Below are 13,197 nucleotides of genomic sequence, written 5' to 3' on the forward strand. Positions count from 1 at the left end.
CAAGGACTAGCCATCACAAGGACTCAAATGGTTGTATTAGAAGTGGTTCTGAAGACCTTAGGTAGAGTTATACTTCTCTCCTTCATTTTAATGCAAAAAGGACCCAGAAAACCTGACATCAATGGGGATAACATATATAATGAAAATCAAATGTGTCTCTGGGATATTCTCTGTACTCAGGTCTTTTGAGCTTTTCATGTAAAAAGGCTCTAAAAAGCCAAGAGATGTGGATTAATACTGACTGCTTTCCTCAGAGATTTGGGCTCACAGATTTAATATCTGAAATAATAGTATTTGGCAGGTGAACCAATTTTAATTTCTGCTCCATTAAATGCATCATCATTTTGTTGGAGGAGACAGTATAGTATAGTAGTTAAGAGCATAGACTATGGAACCAGACTGCTGGATTTAGAATCCTAGATCTGCCACTTACTAGCTGTGTGACCTTGGACAAGGTACTTAACATTCTCTGTGCCCCAGTTTCTGCATTTTGTAGGATCTCTTGATTTTTACACCATATGTAAAAAATAAACCTATTTTGTGTCAGGTAAGAAAGTTTGCACTTTGGAGCTAATTCTAATTAGACAAATTGTTGTAAAAGATAAGTAAATATCAACTGCATCACTGTTAGCTCATCCTTACCCCAAAAATGAAACTTGTTTCTGAAAGGTCCATTAGTAATCTCTAGTCTTTGCCAACTAAGAATTTTAAGAAATATTTGATAATTCCTTAACAAGACAGCTTAAAAAACCAGGTTGTGAAATAAGAGGGTTCTCAGGTGGCTGATACTTTCAGTGCCATTAAACAAAATATTAGTAAGTGTTGTGTGTACCTCTCTACCAAACACATAAAATAATCTCAAATTTCCATAGATTATAAACTTTAGTGTCATGATAACAAAATTTAGTTAACATCTATTAAGAAACAGTAAGTAGTAAGTAAACTAAGGACATAAATGGAAAGAAAACCCAAGAAGAAGGTGATTTTGTCTTTTAGATACACCACTCATATCAAATGTTTTTTCAAAAAAGAAAAAGTACCTATTATGAAAAACATGTATGTTACTGAATTATCCGTACTTCATCTTGCAATCCTCAAAAAAAAAGACAAGGTAGATGTTGCAGCTGTTTAGATTTTACAAGGAATACTACATTAGCAAACACTAAACAACACAGGAAAGGATGTTTGGCGTATGGCTCTGGGCGTCACACTAAAAACACAGATATAACAGGAATCACTGCAAACGTTTTGGAAAAAAGATCCCTGACCATTTATTTGCTCTACAAAAGATAGAACATTTTTGTTCACTGTAGGCACTGGTGTATGATTTTTATTGCTGACCCTTCAGTAGGCCTGGTAAATATACAAAAGTAATAGAACATAAATAAAAATTATATACAGTTAAAAATACCAAACAGTCTAATACCAAGCACACTTCCAGAAGTATCGAAGAAATCTAGGTTATATGTAAAAACTATGTTTATGGTGTAATATCACTACATTTAATGATGTAAGGAGTTTCATGACTATGGAGAAAATTTAATATTATTATTTACATTATCTTTCACTAAGAAATAAATACTACCTGTTGCAGTAGTCAACCACAGACTCCCTGGTTGTAAATAAAGCTTCCTCTCCTTTCTTGGCCTTTGCCCACTTTGAATCCAAAAGGCAATCCACTGCTTTTGAAGCTAAAGAAGAAATTCATTATTTTTAATTTAGTACACATGGTTAACTTATGGCTATCTAAATAATATTTTATAAAGCAAAATTTCAACATTCTGGCAACAGAAAAGAAAACCAAGCTCAACAGAAAATTAAGTCTAATATGATCATGGTAACAGTTCCTCAAAACTTCAACTTGTGAAATACACTATATTTTTAAAGTAAGGCTGGAAAATAAATGGCATTCAGAAATACTAATTAAAGTAAGACAAATCAATGGAGAAATGTTCAAAAATTCAATATATTAACATTTGTAAATAACTATCACCCTTATTAACTAATCAAAATCAAATGTAGGATAAACCAAAAATCTTCTTCCCCCCAGCCCATGAAAATTCTCATCAAGGTTTACTGTAACCTACTGAAAAATAAGCTCCATAAACAATCTAATGCTGTTACTAGAAGCAGCTAAATATATTAGATGCAAAGAGATTTGCATGCCTTTTCTCTAAACTTTTAATGTATGTCAAAATCACTAATAATAACACTAAAGAAAGAGAAGATAAAGGAATATTTCTCCATACTGGCAATTCAATTTTAATTTATGAGACAAGCAAACTCAACCACTATTTATAAGCTATGGGGCTATATTATAAAAGGTATCAGCTTATGATAAGGTTGTCTGGATAATGTAAAGAACCAAAGCTCCCAATTAGTTCCAAGTACATGTATTATCTGAACAAAAGGTGGTATTTCAAAATACTGAAAATAAATCCCATTTTAAAAATTTCCAACAAGTATTATTAGAAAGCATTTTATCTTTTCATTATAGACATTCTCATTCATAAAAAGACAGCCATACTTGGAAAGAATTTTTAAAACTTCTACACAACCCAAATTTAGGTAACTTCATAAGATTATGTACACTAATATGATTTTACTGATATAATCCTACCAATAAAATAATCAACCCGGTGACCCATCATATTGGTGGACTTCGTCGGACAGTTGAATCGAAGATACTTGGCTACAGCCTTCTCTTCTTTAGATGGTTCACCAACTTCCTGCAACATAAGAATATTACTTTAATGCAATCGTCTACTTGAGAAATTCATGTACTGAAAAATAATTTACAAATCTATTCTATGAATCTTTTTGAGTGAAGTAGAGGCCTTGTTTTCAAGCTTTCTCTGGAGCAGACATGGTTACGTACAGAAAAGATAAAACAGAGATTTAAAAAACTACATGTTTTTCTTTTTCTTTTTTTTTTTTTAAAAACAACTACATGTTTTTCAAATACAAGTTGATAGAGGCAAAGCCTGTCTGCTTCTTGTCCTCAACTATCAAGCATCTGAGTTGTTTTTGCAGCATGGCAACTATTTTGTACCAGTTCACCTTCACTCTTGTATGGTCTCTTTTAATAAGTCACAAAACAATAATTAAAAAGGATAACAAGTTGCCAATAATGACTGCCCAAATGTCAAAGTAAATAGAAACAGGTGCCATAAATGTTAAAATAACAGCTAAAGATACGTATCCTGGACAGCGAACCATAAAAGGAATTCTCAAATTAACCAATAATATAGCTGCCCCAATATTAACACTACTGAGATGATGACACTTTGTATTCCCTTCTCTTTCTCCTTGTGGTTGCAGATACCAGATAACTGTCCGAGACTCATTTTCCACCTTGTCTTCTCTTCCCCAGTAAGGGTGAGGCAAAAATAAAAAATGCAAAAACAGATATTACTATCTCATTTGAAGAAATGAGTAATGGAAGTAAACTGACAAACAGAAGTTTTGGAAAGGCTGCTTTCTTTCCAATTTTCTTTCTTCATATCTTTTCCCAAATTTTCTATTACTTTCTTCACCATTTATCATTCCCCATCTTCCCATTATTCTCTTTCATTCTGAACTTCTTTAATTTGACAATTCTTTCTGTGTACTTACTCTTCCCACCTATGTACTGAAGAAAATGAAGGCAGTCTACATCTGTACACATCTTCTATATAAACTTTTAAAAGTTGTCTTATTGTAAGCTATTCAAACAGATGCACTGTATTTAATTACATGCGTAACAATACATAGAACACTCAATATTTCCAGCAATATATAATCTAAATGTGAATAATTTCAGGAAGGTCTGTTTCTTTAAAGAATAAAATGCCAAATACTACTAAGAATTATTTGCCAAGAAGCTAGGATGCTGAGAAGAATTAATTAAGATAGTTATTTTAAGCAAGAAATTCTAATACACAAAATAGAAAAAATAATCTACTTAAATTATCTGTCTTTATATCACGTTTTCTTAAATTTCAAATAAGTCTGAATTCCGTTATGTTTGAGGAAAATAAGAAACAATCAACAAACCAGGGTTTCACTTTTAATTTTATTTTGAAAAGCAGTAATTTATTACATGAAGTGAAAGCTTGTGCTTTGGTGGTTGAGTCACCTGGCAGCTACATCTCACGTTTTTCCTTTGCATTTCCCAACTCTTCTACTTTCAGTAGCCCAATTAACAGTGTATGATTCTTATACTCTGCTACTACCAGTTGTAGGTTATTTGTGGCAATAAGAATTAAAAGTCCAAACCACTCAAAAGACTATTGTAAAAACCAAGTATTTATGAAATAAAAACCTTTACGTTTATAAATAAAAACACATATCACAAAAATAGAATCTTAAGGTTCATAATGATTTAATGAGACCTAGCTACAAAGTATACTTTCTGACATGGTAAAAGGTGAAAATTTCTTATTAAAATTTTTGAAACCATGCTAAAATATATTAATATATGTTGGTATCATATGTTAGATGAAAGTATTTAATTATTTTTATATAATATACACTTCCGGCCTCATCTATTAGTAATATTCTATATAGTCATACACCTGAAAAAGCAATACCATAAATAGTTGAATACTATAAATGGTTTATAAAAACCAATTCTATTTTATAATCACATCCATATATGCTCAATTTTTCCTCATTTGACACATCTGTTGTCAATTTAAAGTTTATCTAATTAACTGATTGAGATGTTATTGGGATGTGCTTCATTAAAAATTGTGGGGGAGAAGTGTGAATAAATGTAAACTGTTCCATCAAATACATACCCTATAATCTTTGGATGCTACAGTTAATACAAAGATTTGTAAGGCATGATACCGACACTTTGCTACCTAACTATGTAAGGCATGATACCTACACTTTGCTACATAACTATCTAAAGTAGCAACTGTTATTTCTCAAAAGGAGTGGTAGAAAAAATATTTTAGAAGTTCACAAAGTAGGAGTGAGATTATCAATGTGGATGGAACAGCTAGAAAAGACCTCTTGGAAGAAGGAACTGGATTTTGAAAGTCGAACAAGTTTTGGGTAAATTGAATAAAGAGCATAAACACTGTGGCTGAGAATGACACAAAATTTGGCTCCAGTAGAGAAAAGTTAGGAAGTACTGGGAGGTTAAGTATGTGTAAATATTAACAGAATAGACTACTATTCTATTAGACTATAGAGTCTTCAAGGTAGGTGGAGAAATTTCAACTTTATCTGTAAGTAACAGAAAGACTATTGGTAGTTTTTGAATAGAAGGATATAATTAGAAAAATGATTTAGACATTATTTTGGTGGCTGTATGTAGGATGAATTAAAAAAAACCCCATAAGGCAGGGAAACTTTAGAAGAGTAGGTAGTATTAAAGTAAATTGTGATGTGATAATGGACTAGGAATGGGAAGAAAATTCAGATATTTGAAATATTTCAAATGTAGAATAGACAGGACTCAATAAAGGATGAATGAAATAGGTAAAGATGTCACATTTCTAACTTTATCAATGAAAAGGAAAGTTTTTCAATAACAGAAAGGAAATCTGGGAGGAAGGTGATTCTGGAGAACAATTATATCAATTTCGAGCACGACACACACTCATACACTCAATTATACAATTTACTGAACATAGACATAAATGTACTAATCTACTGACTGCTGATAGAGGCATCACATGCAAAAGCTGATTAAATATTAGCATACATAAAAAACTGAGTTCATTCTATATTATGCAATAACGAATCTAATACTATAACTATGCATAAAAATTTTAAATTTCATTTTAACAATTAACTTCAAGTTCACCAAACTTTTCTACAACTGCATCCCCTCCTTGGTAAAGGCACTAAAAACCAACAATGTACAGAAGATACCCAGAAAACATGGACTTGGAAAATCTTTCCCAACTAGACACAGAATTACTTGTCCATCGATACTTTCTTAAAGTATCAGTAACTTATAGTAAGTTATCCATATTGTATACTGCCTTTAATGAAAATGATATAATTTGTGCCATCTGCTGGGGCTTTGGAGCCAGAAAGATTGCTGTAGAAGCATACCATGAGAACATGAACCCTGGAAATTGGTTATACACAAGATCCTACATGGAGTCTTCACTACACTGCTCCCCTGCGGCAGCCTAGGAGGGCATAAAACAGTCTTACCTTCTTTTTGTTTATACATTGGACTACAGTACCGTCCTTCTTTGTTCCCTTTTGGTGTAAACAGGATATTTTCATAACTTTTCTAGAAGGCTTCTAACAAGCCTTCTGGGAACAGCAGCACTAACCAATAAAGAGAAAACAATCCATCAACCTTCAAACAAATGGAGAGAACTTTTTAGCTCAATGAATGAGCACACCTTTCTTAGAATGGGGAAGCTAAGAGCCAGTAAGTTTAGAAGTTTAGGTGGGACTGCCTTTCTTTGTATCCAAACACTAATATGCTGGCTCCTGCAACTCACAATCCAACATTATTTAAATTGAAAGTTTGGTAAGAACACTCTTATAAAATTGTTTAACAAATATTTTTCCAGCCTGAGCAAGAGCGAGACCCCGTCTCTACCAAAAATAGAAAGAAATTATATGGACAACTAAGATATATATATACAAAAAATTAGCCGGGCATGGTGGCGCATGCCTGTAGTCCCAGCTACTCGGGAGGCTGAGGCAGTAGGATCGCTTAAGCCCAGGAGTTTGAGGTTGCTGTGAGCTAGACTGACGCCACGGCACTCACTCTAGCCCGGGCAACAGAGCGAGACTCTGTCTCAAAAAAAAAAAAACAAATATTTTTACTTAGAATACATCAACATTCAAACACTATAATGAAATAGAGATTACTATTTCCATTATTTTTGCCAATATTTAACCTTTTTGAGAAAAAATAATTGATCAAGAGTGAGTAAGCCACAGGCTTCAATCTTACAAAATTTCTGATATAAGCTTAGCTGACCTGTCAATTAGTGAATGGAGAAAAGGCTTAGTTTACAAATTGTGAATTTGTATCTTTATATAAGCAGTACAAAATATTTGTGAAAATGCTAACAGTAGGTTAACAGATTAAAATCTGAAAACTGGAGGGGATCTTAGATGAATCATTTGCTCAAAATCACACAGCATGTTACTAATAAAGAGTCTGTATCTTGACTATGCCAGGGTTCTTCTGTAATACTTCCAATTCACTTTGATTGTATTTCCTGTTTAGCAACGGATTTGCTAGGTAACTGGAAGGCCTTTCATTAAGCCTCTGGGGGGCATTTTCAGACTAGGACTGGCTTCCTGGGTTCCTTCTCTTTTCTTCAGAATGTTCTCAGAGTCCGACTTGTGTAGTCTGGCTTTAGAGTCCCAAACTTTCTCTTTTCTTCTCTTTCCTGAAATCAAGCCCATAAACCCGTGATATATCAGGATTTTATTGCCAGGGAGACAGATGGGTGCAACAGAAATAACTGATGGAGGTTATGAAAGTTCTAAGAACTAGTAAGCCATTTAAATGTCTCAAAGCTCAACTGGATATTTTACACATAAATAGAATACTAAATGAGATGATTCTCTTTAGCAGGGACAGGTCATGTTAAATCTTTATGTTGTACAATCTAATATTAAAAGTTCAGGATTAAAGTATTTTAGAGGAACTTATTTTTTATCAGTGGTGAGGTGGAAAGAATATTCAATTCTGAATTGGAAGAGCTAGTCTAAATTTGGTTTTACTACCTTGATTAATGATTCTGGGTGAAGTCACATAACCTCACTGGACCTCAGTTTATCTGTAAAAGGAGGGTATTGGGTGAGATCAATAAGCTGTGGGCCCACTACTCTGCTTTTATGTAAGAATGAATTTGTGCAAAAGGTTTCCAAACAAACTCTACTAGATTCTTTTCAACTCTAAAATTTCATGATACCAGGATTTTATTTTATTTATTTATTTTTTTTTTTTGAGACAGAGTCTCACTCTGTTGCCCGGGCTAGAGTGAGTGCCGTGGCGTCAGCCTAGCTCACAGCAACCTCAAACTCCTGGGCTCAAGCGATCCTCCTGCCTCAGCCTCCCGAGTAGCTGGGACTACAGGCATGCACCACCATGCCCGGCTAATTTTTTGTATATATATATTTTAGTTGTCCATATAATTTCTTTCTATTTTTAGTAGAGACGGGGTCTCACTCTTGCTCAGGCTGGTCTCGAACTCCTGACCTCGAGCGATCCACCCGCCTCGGCCTCCTAGAGTGCTAGGATTACAGGCGTGAGCCACCGCGCCCGGCCGATACCAGGATTTTAAATCAATACTTCTAGTAAACAACACTTTGTTAACATATATGAAGTTACTGTATGTCCTTAAAAACTTACATAATTGCATTTGTTAAATAACTTAAATCTCTATTTTCAAATGTTTCATTAATTTGGACTGAGATCATTCTCATTGGAGAATCTCAATTATTAAAATTTTTAAATATGTCAATGAACATGTATAGCTCACTTCTGGTTTTCAGTGACCAGTAATGTGAGTCCAAGAAGGGAATGTGACAATAATCCTCTTCCTTTCAAGTTTGATGGGACACCAGAATCTGAAATTGTGCTGCACTAGAAAAAGCAAATAAATTATTAATAGTTACATTGTTTTTTACCCTAAACTTACTTATTTGTATCAAACATTTTTTCCCAATGCACAAACTACAGTTCAAGGTCACTGAACCTATTCAACATAAAAACCTTTTCTAAGCATGAAACATCAAGTAACAAACAACAGAAAACTCAGTTGATATTGCAGACCTTTTTGCCTAAAAGTTCTACAATAGAATCTTTTCTGTCACTTAAACTCTGAACTTTTCATTCATTACATTTGATCTTTTTATCACAAGTGATGCCAGTATTAGAGTCTCTGATTCTCTGGAAGGATAAAACTGAGGAATTTTCTAGGATAGAGTATTTTTATAAATTTGTGAACTACATAAAAGTCGTACTCCAAGGTCTCCCACACTCTACACAGCCATGTAGAAAACTTCCAGGATGGGAAAATAAATGTCATTTATTTTCATTTTGCATTATGCCAAGCTGATTTTTAATAATCAAGCCTCACATAAATAGCTACACTTTATATAACTCACAATCTAATGGCTTATTTATTGAATAGAGAGCTATTAATCTTTCTTTAGCATATCAAAGAGTGCTTAACAAAACCAAAATAACAATCCAACATAAATCCTTCATACAGGGCAAAGAGGGGTGGGAATATGTGGGAGGGGTTATGTGTCAAGCACTTTTAATATCTTTTATAACTTTTAATAAGTCATTGACTTACCTATTGTTTTCATAGCAATCCTACCTCCCTGAGGTTCTTTTTTATTTATTTATTTTTTTGAGGTAAATATCCCTTCTTACAGATGCAGTAATTGAGGTAAAATGTAACTTGCTCAAAGTTACTCAGCTAACAATTGGTAGAGCTGAAGTATAAACAGGCACAGTCTGGCTCAAGTTTTAGCTCTCTGCCGCTGTCAGTACAGTACCATACAGCCTCTTTACCTATCTTTCTATTTAATATAAGATCACAACTGAAACAAGAGCAGCTATTCAAAAGGTTAATTATATCACCTTTACAACATTAAGGAGCAGCTGAAATAGTAAAACAATGCATATTAAAGGACATAAAATTGTACTGTCAAGTGTAAAGATAAGGACTTCAGTAAGTACAAATCTGACAGACAACTTTAATACAAATTCTAGTAAAATATTGTATATGTATATCCATGTCGGAACAGCAACACTAAATCTTAAAAGGTTAGAAATGGTATAATTAGAAACTTTTTCTACTGACCTTAAGCCCTGATCTGACCCATCTGAATGTGGAATTTGCCTTTTGCTAATTAATTCTTTACCCTGTTCAGAACTTTCTTATTTCTACCAAATTCCAAAATTCCAAATTTACTGATCATGTTTACCTCTTTCATAGTACTTAAAAGTTTCCAGGAGAATTTTAACTTGCATAGCTCAAAACACCTGTAGTGTAGACCCACAAATTGGTAAACTTTAAAAACATGGAGGGATAAAATAGAAGATAGAAACAGTCATTCTAAGCAATGAAATAGTAAGGAACGGCAAGGCAATGATGAGTGTAACCATTTATGATTAGCATTATTAACAATTTACTACATGTTATCCATTTATGATACCTTATGAAGGTTTCTCAGGACATGAGCTGATGAGACAACTAATAAACACCCTGAGTCTAAGATGTTCTACATATTTACAAAGAACAAAAACAGGTGGAAAACTGCAAGGAACAAATGCACAGATGACATGCATGTGGAATGAGGGAGGGTTGTTATGTAGGTTATGAAGATGACACACTGGCATGCGAAAGGTTTCTGGGTGCCACCACCTCGTTGCAGCACCAACAGGGGTTGTGGTTGTTTACACAGTGCCGCCTGGAAGAAAGCCAGCAAGCTTCAAGTGGGCTACTAAATTAATAATATTGAGGAGAAAGGAGGGCAACGCAACTGAACATCTGGATAAGCAGATCGCTGCCTGGGCCCCCGGGGCAGCCGACCAAGTCCAGATCATTCCCCTTCTACGGTCTATGCGCACAAAGAACAGGCTGCTTTAGGTCAGTCCTCCGCCTCCTTCTACCCCAGTTACCGTGGCCTTAATTTCGGGATAGCTAAGGCGAGATGATGGGGTGAAAGCAGGGGAGGAGTGCCGGGAAGGGTCAGTGTCTGCTCCCAGAAGGAGGATGACCTCCCAGCTCAGGCCCGGGATGGCGCGGCCACAGGCACCCGGGGCCGGCAGCCGGACTCCGAGCCCGGCGCCTCCGTGCTTCCGCCAAAGCTCCACCACCACCTCGGTCTCTGTCTCCGCCGTGGCCAACACCGCCCCCCCTCAGGCCCCTCACAACGACGCAGCCCGCGGCCAGCAGCCTCGCGGCGGAACCCCACCCCACCTCGTCCTCGCTTTCGCTCGCCCTTTCAGGGAGCCTTCCCCGCTTTTCCCACTTGCGAGCGCGCTGAGACCCCCTACCCCAGGGCTCGGCTTTGCTACCTGGATCCGCTTCTTGTGTCGCCTGCGTTCCGCCATGTTGGCCGCTCCGCCCGGTTCCTTCTGACGTGGACGGAGGGGTGGGGGGCTGTGGAAACCTCGCGAGAGCGCGCCTCGCGGCCCGTTATGTAACCCGCCGGCTGGCGGCAGCTGAGGGGGGACCAGCTGTCCCGCGGGTCTGGGGGCCTGCTGTCCTTGGCGGCGCCTTAACTTTCCTCTTTTCCCCGCTCCTGTTATGGAACTGGAGAATCGCTAGGAGCAGGAGGAAGACAAGAAGTGGATCAGAGGTTCTCAAATTGAGCATCTGAATCACCTGAGAAGCTACTAAAATACAGATTCCCGGGCCCCACCCCACAGAGTCAGGTTCAGCACGTTCGGGGTGCGGCCTTTTACTGAGGGCTCGCCTGAGACCTACGGGATCCTGGAAGTCTTTACCTTTGGCGATTCCTGTAATATTCCCAGCAAGCCCTTCCCACCCCGTTTAAATGTCATGAAATTCCATTTAAAAGATGAGAAAACCGAGACAATGGAGGGGCAGAGATATGAACTGACTTATCTAAGGCTCCGCAGGTGGTAGATGGCAGGGCCCAAACCGAAGCCAGTTATCTTTTCCCAAACAAACTTTGGATCCTCTATTCCATTTTCCATATTGCTTTTCAAAACGTACCTTTAGAACCCAGAAGTCAGAGAGAACCCAGGAAAGTGTAAATAAGATGAATAGGAGAACAATTCTAAGAAGTTGGGAATGAAGAAGGATGCAGGCTACTTCAAGTCTGGTGAATTACAATTGTTATAACTATTGTTATTTTAGAGCCACCTAGGCCAAAGAGAAGCGGCTTAAATTGCTGGCAAGAGCTTAGATAGAAACTCCCATGACTTTATGGAGACTTTTACAGCATTTTTAATTGTAGAAAATTGGGAAAATACAGAAAAATAAGACGAAGAAAATAAAAACTCCCAATTCTACCACTTAGAGATCTTTTAATCATTTTAGTTTATTTTGTTCTAGTATCTATTCCTACTTTTTGTGTGCACGCATGTGTGCGTGTATCTTTGTATTTACATATTTTCCCATTCCCCAAATTGAGATCATATGTAATATGGTAACCTGCTTTTTTCGCTGAATGTTATGTTGTAAGCATTTATTGTACCATTTAAAAATTCTTCAAGTTTCCTAAATTATATACCAATCTAATAGCAATTAAATGTATAATTACGGCATATTGCAGCATCTTGAGCCTAATCTTTTAATAAAGATAGCTAAAGTTCTTTTTTGGACTAAGCAATTCTGGTCTCAGGTGAGCCATTTTGTTCCTTTCTCCTCTATGATCTATAATTTGGGTGTGTGTAGTCAGGGAAGGAGTGAGAAAGAAGTAATGATTCTTACCAATTAACCCAGAACATAATATAGAATATGAAATGTCTTTATTTCCTTCAGTCCTTTTCCCACCCAGAATGATGAGTCTGTTTTGTGCTGTTTCATCTGGAGAACACTGGACTGTTTCATAGGAGACCTGGTCTATAAATGAAAATATTATTGCATTTGATAGATATTGAGTGCCTACTAGATGCCAAATGTTAGGCTAGGACTATGGTAGGGAATGAAAATCCCTTGTGGCCAATGTCTCCTCCTCAAGTTACTGCCCTACCACCTTCTTCAGAAGAACTTTAATTTAATGACCCCTTGTTCTCACTGCCATTCACACCTTACATTACAACAATTTAGTTTCTACCTCCATGTTTCATTATTAATTCTTTTGTCAAATCCAGTAACTTCTTTTCAGCTATCATCTTACTCAGCATTAGACAATATTGGTCATTCACTTCTTGACTTTTTCTCCTTTGGCATTATGATATCACCTTCTTCCTTCTGATTTCTCTTTGGCTTCTCTCCCTTTACCCAGCTCTCAATGTTGGCCACCATGCTTCCACGCTCAGCTTCTTCCCTTCTCTTCGCTTTATGCATTCTGGGGAATCTCATTCATGCTTATAGCTTAATTTCAAAATATTGCATAAATGTTTATTTCCAGCTTTCTTCTGGGTGTCTCTACTGGATGTCCAACTAGAAATCACCATCTCTCTGGAGAAACCTGCCCCTTTTAATGTATTTTTTAAATTCTAATAACTGCATCATTATTCACTCAGTTACTCGTGCTAGAAACTTTGGAGGTATCCCAACCATG

At 36.3% G+C, this 13,197-nt stretch overlaps 1 protein-coding gene across 1 annotated transcript in view; it reads right to left on the reverse strand.

Annotated features, from left to right (window-relative positions):
- The window catches only part of SEC62 (SEC62 homolog, preprotein translocation factor), a 28,536-nt gene extending 17,477 nt beyond the window's left edge, over positions 1-11,059 (reverse strand). Inside the window, exons 1-3 of the mRNA XM_069475288.1 lie at positions 11,018-11,059; positions 2,621-2,729; positions 1,586-1,691 (exon numbers count right to left, since the gene is read on the reverse strand). Coding sequence (XP_069331389.1) covers positions 1,586-1,691; positions 2,621-2,729; positions 11,018-11,053 — 251 coding nt within the window. The 5' untranslated portion in view covers positions 11,054-11,059. The remainder of the gene's footprint in view (positions 1-1,585; positions 1,692-2,620; positions 2,730-11,017) is intronic.
- Between the last annotated feature and the right edge of the window lie 2,138 nt (positions 11,060-13,197).

This window comes from Eulemur rufifrons, chromosome 7 (genome assembly GCF_041146395.1).
Source record: "Eulemur rufifrons isolate Redbay chromosome 7, OSU_ERuf_1, whole genome shotgun sequence".
NCBI lineage: Eukaryota > Metazoa > Chordata > Mammalia > Primates > Lemuridae > Eulemur > Eulemur rufifrons.